General features: G+C 44.3%; 1 protein-coding gene across 4 annotated transcripts in view; it reads left to right on the top strand.

The window, feature by feature from the left end:
* The first annotated feature begins 363 nt into the window (after window positions 1-363).
* The window catches only part of TBC1D12 (TBC1 domain family member 12), a 147,749-nt gene continuing 139,202 nt past the window's right edge, over window positions 364-8,910 (top strand). For all 4 annotated transcript variants that reach the window (XM_063629623.1, XM_055255023.2, XM_055255043.2 and 1 more), the window contains exon 1: window positions 364-1,599. In XM_063629623.1, the coding sequence (XP_063485693.1) occupies window positions 368-1,599 (1,232 nt within the window). In that variant the 5' untranslated portion in view covers window positions 364-367. The remainder of the gene's footprint in view (window positions 1,600-8,910) is intronic.

Raw genomic sequence — 8,910 nt, 5'->3', positions numbered from 1 at the left:
GCCCGGCCGGTGATAATCTTTTAAACAGAGGACTGTGATGAAACATGGTGCTAGGTGAGCAAGATAACTTAGGTTATCTTTCTTTTGTGTTAGATGAAGTGAAGAAGGGAGGGTGTTGACCCTCCTGGATGAAGTGATGAAGCCCTGAACTGTGGCAATGATGCCGGAGAAGGATGTAAAAATCATAAAGTCGACTGGTGACCAATTAGAGCTGGAAGGACTTACCCACGCTAACACCTCCCAAATATGGGAGTATTTTACTACCATAAATGAAATACATCAAGTGAATTTTTGCTCAGCGAGCAATACCCGCGCTTCGGTAAGAACTGTCATGCTTAGAGCGGGCCAACCAGCTTCCACTATCCAGATGGCGGATCCTGGATTGGCAGCCTGCGTCTCTCTAGCTACCGTCTCTATGGTTCGGGGAATCTCCAGGTCGGGGCTTGACCGGTCCGACTTTTGCGCGTGCGCGAGTCCTGGCGCGTGCCCGCCCTCAAGCAACTGTCCGACCCCGCGGGTGGGAGGGGTGGGTCTGGGAACGTTGCGGCGGTTGTCGCCGCGGCCCCAGCACCCAGAGCTGTTCTCTGGCCAAGCCTGCGCCTGTAGTCCTTCTCTGCCTCCTGGGGCGGCCGCCACCCGCCCCCAGATGGTGGGTCCGGAGGATGCCGGAGCCTGCTCGGGAAGAAACCCCAAGTTGCTCCCAGTGCCTGCGCCGGACCCCGTGGGCCAGGACAGGAAAGTAATCTGGGCCACGGGCGGCTTTGGCGGAGGCGTCGGCGCTGTGGAGCCGCCGGAGGAGGCTGACGAGGAGGAGGAGACGCCGCCTCGGCAGCTCCTTCAGTGTTACCTCGCGGCGGCCGGGGAGCAGCTGGAGCCGGGGCTCTGCTACTGTCCGCTCCCCGCTGGCCAGGCCGGCGCCCCGCCGCCCTCGGCAGCCCCACGATCGGACGCCTGCCTGCTGGGCTCGGGCTCCAAACACCGCGGCGCGGAGGTGGCTGATGGCCGCGCGCTGCGGCACGGAGGCATGACCAACGGCGACTCGGGTTTTCTGCTGGGCCAGGACTGTCGCGATCTGGAAGAGGTTCGCGGTCTGGCGCGCGCCGGCGGTCGGGAGTCACGCCGCCGCCGCCCCTGCGGCCGCCTCCGCCTGGAGGGGCCTGGTGACGAGGACACGGACGGCGCGGGAAGCCCGTCCGACTGGGCCTCGCCGCTTGAGGACCCGTTGCGGAGCTGCTGCCTGGTGGCCGCGGAAGCCGAGGAGCCCGAGGACGCGGGCAGCGACTCGGGGGACAGCCCGGCCAGCAGCTGCAGCAGTAGCGAGGACTCAGAGCAGCGGGGTGTCGGCGACGGGGGTCCCCAGGAGGGCGCGCCCCCTGCCACCTCTGCCGAGAGGACTAGTGGGGGTGCGGAGCCGCGCCTGGGCTTTTCTGACATTCACTTCAACTCTCGGAACACGTTCGAGGTGAGCCGCGGTCAGAGCGTCCGCGATCACCTGCCCCCGGCGGGGCCGCCGGTGCCCTTGCCCGCCGCGGAGCAGGGTCCTGCAGGGACTTCGGCCCGGGCTCGACGGAGCGGCGGCTTCGCGGACTTCTTCGCCAGGTACAGCGCAGGCTGCATGGGACTCGGGGCGAGGCCGGGGCCGGAGCCGGGGTCTGGGTAGGAGTCGGAGCCGGAGCCGGAGCCGGAGCGGAGAGCTTGGTCGGCCGCTTCCGTGCCAGCCCCGCACGCGTCAGGACTCAGCTTTGATTTGTCACTGGAGGAAGAGGAACTGGGTCGGCTTTGTGTTTCTATAGGAGAAGTTGTGAGCTCTGTGGACAGCGAGTCTTTCTGTTGCCTTGTCTGCGGGAGGCTGTACCTGCCATTCATACCTGGCTTCTGAGCAGTCAGGTTGGGCCAGCTGGCTAGTGCCACATCTGCAGTTGCCTTTTCTGGAAAAGCAGATAACCATCTCCGTCCCCAATTTTTAAAAATTTTATTACAAAGATTTAGGTTGTTGGGGGGTGGGGGGAGGCGGTATGTGTGTACGGGTGTGGTTGTAAAAGAGAAAAGGAAGTCATTTTGTAGAGCTGTTTATTTGCTGTGTTTGCATAGCGTCTAAATCCATTCAAGTGGTTTGGGAATTCTTGAAATTAGAAGTGGTTGTGCTTCATAGTGTTTAATCATTTGTTTCAGTGGCCTTTATTAAAATGCAGCTTGGTGTTTAGAATTTTATCCCAACTTTTTAAGCCAAATTAGCGCTTTAACTAAGGAAAGCCTTTTCTCTAATCTCCCAGATAGGCCTCCCCTTTTTTTCCCCAATAACTTAAGTTTTTTTTAAAAAATGGTATTGTATTTGTGATTTGACAGGATATTCTTGAAATTAAATTACGGGCCGGGCGCGGTGGCTCACGCCTGTAATTCCAGCACTTTGAGAGGCTGAGGCGGGCGGACTATTTGAGGTCAGGGGTTCGAGACCAGCCTGGCCAACGTGGTGAAGCCCCATCTCTACTAAAAATACAAAAATTAGCCAGGTGTGGTGGCAGGTGCTTGTAATCCCAGCTACTCGGGAGGCTGAGGCAGGAGAATCACTTGAACCTGGGAGGTAGAGGTTGCAGTGAACCTAGATCGCGCCATTGCACTCCAGCCTGGGGGACAAGAGCGAAACTCCGTCTTTCAAAAAAAAAGAAATTAAATTATGGTGCTGGACATTGCAGATTTCAGGATGGGGGTTTGTTGATTTAATAGGGATAAATAAGAGTAGTCAGAAAATACTTAATAGACATTACTGTAAGAGCAGTCCTGTAATCCCAGCACTTTGGGAGGCCGAGGTGGGCGGATCACCTGAGGTCAGAGTTCGAGACCAGCCTGGCCAACATGGTGAAACCCCGTCTCTACCAAAATATACAAAAATTAGCCGGGCGTGTTGGCAGGCGACTTAATCCCAGCTACTTGGGAGGCAGAGGCAAGAGAATCGTTTGAACCCATAAGGCGGAGGTTGCTGTGAGCTGAGATCAAGCCATTGCACTGAAACCTGGGGAATAAGAGCTAGACTTCTCTCAAAACAAACAAACAAACAAAAAGAAACCGCAGTTTTCCTTGAGTTAGATTTTGACACGCCTTCTTCTTCTTCTTCTTTTTTCCTTAAGTCCCTAGGCAAATAGGAAAATATTCCCAACTTGTAAAACTTGCCTTTACAGAGTTCTCCCTACTTTGTTTTTGCCACCTTTTCAGGGATGTTGACTATAACCAGAAGTGAAAGAAGCAAATTCTTAGCTCAAGTTTTAACAGGTTATACAATTAGCGTACATATTGTAGACATAAAGGCACAATTTTCTGATTATAATTGATATTTCTTATTCCTCTTTATAGTTTATTCCTTGTTTTTTTGCTAGTATAAATTTACAAATATAAAGTTTCTTAAATCAAAAGTGGACAATCCTAATTTTGTGTTACTCAGGACAATATATATAGTAATGAGATCTGTATTTGTAATATAGTTGCAAAAATATATTTAAAGCTTGTACTGGCAGTATTCTAAAAGATCTCAAGGTGAGTTAGGTTTATAAATTTGTGACACTGTGTGGCCTTTGGGTGTTTATTGGTCATATCTATCTTGGTCATGTTTTCAGGTCAGATGTCAGGCAATTTTAGATCTGGGAGGGGCTTTGGAGATCACAGATTCAACTAGTGTACTCTTGAGTTCTTGCTCCCTGCCATGCATTGTGAATAGAGATGATTTAGACAACTGTCCCTGACCTGCAGGTGGGGTGCAGGCTAGTGGGGATTAAGTTTGAAGACAGATGCATATATATGCATTGCAATTTATGAGCAATTTTTTTTTTTTTTTTTTTTGAGATGGAGTTTCCCTCTTTTGCCTAGGCTGGAGTGAAGTGGTGCCATCTTGACTCACTGCAACCTCCGCCCCCCTGGGTTCAAGTGATTCTCCTGCCTCAGCCTCCCAAGTAGCTGGGATTACAAGCACCTGCCACCACACCTGGCTAATTTTTGTATTTTTAGTAGAGACCAGGTTTCACCATGTTGGCCAGGCTGGTCTTGAACTCCTGACCTCAGGTGATCCACCCGCCTCAGCCTCCCAAAGTGCTGGGATTACAGGTGTGAACCACCGTGCCCAGCCAACAATGTTATTTATAGGAGGCTTTCAGTAGGTAGGAATTTTATTTTTTCTTTCATTTCCCATGTGTTTTAAGTAGGCAGGAATTTTGATTTAATTTTTAAATTTTCTTTTACTTGTAGACTAATAGAACTTAATATAGCTAGATGACATTCATATGGCCACGTTATTCGTATGTGTCAGAGCACTGGATTTGAAGTCAGAAAACAGGTGCCCTAAAGTTAATTTCTCTAAGCCTCATTTTTCCTGATAGAGGTCTGAATGTCAAGACTCTAGGAGTCAGTGCTTCCTTTATATGACATTCTTGGGAAAGAAAGGGCAGAGTCAGAGAGGCACAGTTTTTCTTAACTGAATTCTGAACACCTTAAAGGCAGGAACTGTGACATTCATCTCTAAATCTATAATACCTAGCAACTGGTATGAAGAACACCATTCAGATTGGGTTGAATCGGTAGCTTTCATGGATTCCGCTTTACTGTGCTCTAGCTAGGTAGTGTAATTTTGAGCAAAGTCTCCATCCTCAGTGAAAATAATCAGAAATTACCCCTGTCTCACAACACAACCCAAGAGATCCAACCCTACCCCTAGATGCATAGTTGCTATTCTCAACTCTGAAGCTCCAGGTGAGGGCTCTCTTTGGAAGTGGCTTGTTTGGGATGGAATCTTGTTCTTGGGTGCAACCCTTACTCCCACTTCATTTTTTTTAGATGAGGAATCTCATTGTCTAAAGAAGGTAATTTAGTTAGCTAGTGGCATGCTTGGATTTGAAACCAGGATTCCTGATTTCCCAGTCCATGTTTATGTTAAGTCTACAACCTTTGTTCACTTTATGGCTCTTTTCTCTCCCACCTATTTATCCTCCATGCTTTCCTTCTTCTTACCTTCCCACTTCGTTCTTCTCTTTCCCTGAGTTAGGCAAAAATCTATACGAGAAACCTTAAAAAAAAAAACAGTTTTATGTTTATTTAAGTAAAGAAGGGGGAACATTTTACAGCAATGTATCTATTACTACATAGTATTATGTTAAATTAAGACACATCATTTCAGTAGATATCATATAGGAAATGCAGGAATTCATTTAGAACATGATTGCTTTCATTTGGAGGACCTTAGTGGTCATCTGCCACTTTCCTTCCCTTCCATATGAGGTGAGTTCTATTTCAGTCCCTACTGGGGGCTTGCTTCAGCTTCACATGGACACCTTTCTGTGTTTATGGTGACTTGGCTGTCAGAGCCCTAAAAGTAACATTCCCTCAGATCCTTGACCCTTTCCTATCTATAAAAATTGAAATGCAGCTGGGCGCAGTGGCTCACGCCTGTAATCTCAACACTTTGGGGGGCTGAGGTGGGTGGATCACCTGAGGTCGAGAGTTCGAGACCAGCCTGGCCAACGTGGCGAAACCCTGTCTCTACTACAAATACAAAAAAATTAGCTGGGCGTGGTGGCGGGTGCCTGTAATCCCAGCTACTAAGGAGGCTGAGGTAGGAGAATTGCTAGAACCCTGGGGGGAGGTTGCAGTGAGCTGAGATCGTGCCACTGCACTCCAGCCTGGGTGACAGAGTGAGATTCTGTCTCAAAAAAAAAAAAAAAAAAAAGTTGAAATGCTAGATGGGTACCACTTAGCAGTAAGGAGGAGTGAAAACTTTTTTGAAGTCTTTTGTGTTTCCAAGCTTGCCTTAATTCCCCAAGGATCCATTTGTTACTCTTTTTAAAAAATAGTTCTAAGCTGGGCACAGTGGCGCATGCCTGTAGTCCCAGCTACTCTGGAGGCTGAAACAGGAGAATTGCCTGAGTCCAGGAGTTCAAGGCTGCAGTGAGCCATGATTGAGTCACTGCACTCTAGCCTGGGTGACAGAGTGAGACCATGTCTCTTAAAAAAAGTTCTAAACTGTTTTTGTGGGTCCTTCAAGTAAATTCATGTCTTGTTTTCTAAGTAGAATGGTTTATTTTTTACATGGATAGACTCTTTCATAGTTTTCTGTTTGTTTATTTTTAGGCCATTTAATAGTTTTGTAGCTTGTTAGGATTGCATTGGCATAGTTACTGTTATTTAAAAACATAGACACTTATCTGTGTTTCCTGGTAGTGCTGATTTTGTTTTTCCAAGTCTTTATATGAATTTGGTGAATAAAGGGCATTGCTAAGGTAGGGAAGGAATAATTGAAGAATTTTTTCCCTTTATCTGAAAAGAAAATTGACTTTATAGATTTTGAAACATACAGATCCATGTGGCTTTCTCTGTAGTTGTTGACTTCTGAAACTTCCTAAATATTGTGGCAAAAGCTATTTTCACAGAGCTCTTTTTACAATGGTTGGGTTGAGTAGGAAAGACTAAAGGCTCTTTTAGTGATTTCTTTTCACATCTAGGTAGTCTCCATTCTCCCTAATATGAAAACCAATGAACATTTTTTGTGTTTTTATTAAATATGACATGGAAAAATCTAAATTCCTATAGGTATAGTTTGTCTTAATTTAAGGTTCTCAGAAACAACAAAGTCAGCCACATCCTTTTTTCCACCTAGAATTTGCGCTAGTTGACAAAATCATAATTCATCCATCTGACTGAGCCATCATAAACATCTCTGTCCTATAAGTCTCCCTTACTTGTTCCATAGTGCCTCCACCAGTCAACTAAAATAAAAAACGACAGTTTCAAGGTGAGTTTCTCAAAAAAAAAATTCCTTTCTCAAATCACTAAAGAAAAGGCAAAATATGAAACTTCTGATGTTTTGAAAGATTTTAAAAGCTCCCCAAAGCAGGCAGCTTTTTAATACTCTGATATAATTATTTACAAGGAGAATGAAGGAAGAATCTATTGAATTCAAACCTGTTTTGTTCAGGATCAACTGTGCTACTGTGCTACTATAATTAATGTTTAAAATTTTAGGAAAACTGAAAATAATACGTAATTAATTGCTCTAGAATAAACAAAAAAGTCTATTAGGATTTTAGAATGTTGTGAAGCTACCATTACGTTAAATTGGGGAGCTAGCTCAAGAGCCTTTTATGTCTTTTCCTGTGTCTCACTCCTTCCCCTACCTCAGATCCCATATTTTCTTTTAAAAACCCCCCAAAAAACAACACTCTAGGGACCTACACTAAAGCACCGGAAATCCAGCATTGGTTCAGGACTTCACCTTAGAAATTTGTGGTTTTCATTCAGTTGGCAGATTAGAGATGTGATAACCTAAATACAAATTAGGTAGAATGTATTCAGAAACTCTCATTTTTGTGGAAGATAATTTAAGCACTCAAACATATTACTTTGACGTGCTAAATTAAATTAACTTTTTTTTTTTTTTTTTTTTTTGGAGACAGGATCTCATTCTGTCATCCAGGCTTGGAATGCGGTGGCATGGCTCACTGCAGCCTCAGACTCCTGGGCTCAATTGATCCTTTCAGCTCAGCCTCCCAAGTAGCTGAGACTACAGGCATGCACCACTACGACCTGCTAATTTTGTTTTGTATTTTTTGTAGAGACAGGGTTTTGCCATGTTTCTCAGACTGGTCTCAAACTCCTAGGCTCAAGTGATCTGCCCGCTTTGGCCTCTTAAAGTGCTAGGATTATAGGCATGAACTACCGCATCTGGCCAAATTAACATTTTTTACTACACACCTATAAGCAAAGCAGACTATTATTATAATACTAACTTGGAGTTGCTTGTTTGATAGAAATCTCTAAATTATCCAAAATGGCCATAGAGATTTATTTTTAATTTTTAAAATCTTTTATTTTTAAATAGTTTTAGATTTGTAGAAAAGTTGCAAAGGTAATACCAAGAGTTTCCACACCCCTCCCCCAGTTCCCCTTTGGTTAACATCACCTTATATTTATGGTACATTTGTCACAACTAAGGAACTAACATTTGTACAATGTTATTAATTAAACTTCACACTTTACTCATTATAGAGATTTTGACTAAAAGGTTTTTATTTGGGGAGTGGTTGTGTTACTTTTAAGTGGAAGTTTTTACTTTTAAGTTTTTAGATCTTTTAAGTGGAAGGAACTTCTATGATCACCTTATTCATGCCTTAATACTCCATGGAAAGCCAATTATGCTGTTGACAGATAAATAATCTTTTATTTGCTAGATATGATCTAACAAGATGGTATTAATTTAATATTGGAAATGAGTTATGCATGGTAACTCATTGTTTAACCTAGAACAATGATATTCAAAGCTTTTCATTGCACACAATTTAGGGGCAGCATTTACAAGATTTAAAAACCAGTACCTGTTTGCCTCTGGGAAAAAAATATGAAAATGTATCTTAGTTCTACATAATTTCACAGTTTTCTAGAATTATTTTCATATGTGTTTTCTTCATAAGTTTTTTTTCCTTTTCTTTTGTTTCAGAGATGAGGTCTCACCACCTTGCCCAGGCTGGTGTTGAACTCCTGAGCTCAGGTGATGTGCTCACCTCTGCCTCCCAAAGTGCTGGGATTGCAGGTGTGAGCCATCGTGCCCAGCCACAGTTTTTTTTTGGTTGTTGTTCTTGACATATTACTGTGACCTAGGAAGGGTAGGGTTTATTTTTATTTTACAGTTATTTGTCCAAAATCAGCTAATTAATGTAAGAATTACAACTAGACTATAGATCTATTCCTAGGGCTTGAAGCTAATACACTGATTTCTATGAATTATAAATTTAAGAGCAAAAACTTAGCTTTTGGTGTAGTGAAAATACAATGCTTGAGAGATAAGTAACTTGGTTTTTGTCCTAGGTAACAACTTCTGCCGTTAAATAATTCTGTTACCTTGGGCAAATCACCAAATTTCTGGACTTCGGTTTCCTC

The sequence above is a fragment of the Symphalangus syndactylus genome, chromosome 2 (genome assembly GCF_028878055.3).
Source record: "Symphalangus syndactylus isolate Jambi chromosome 2, NHGRI_mSymSyn1-v2.1_pri, whole genome shotgun sequence".
NCBI lineage: Eukaryota > Metazoa > Chordata > Mammalia > Primates > Hylobatidae > Symphalangus > Symphalangus syndactylus.
This window is presented reverse-complemented; position numbering and strand designations above follow the sequence as displayed.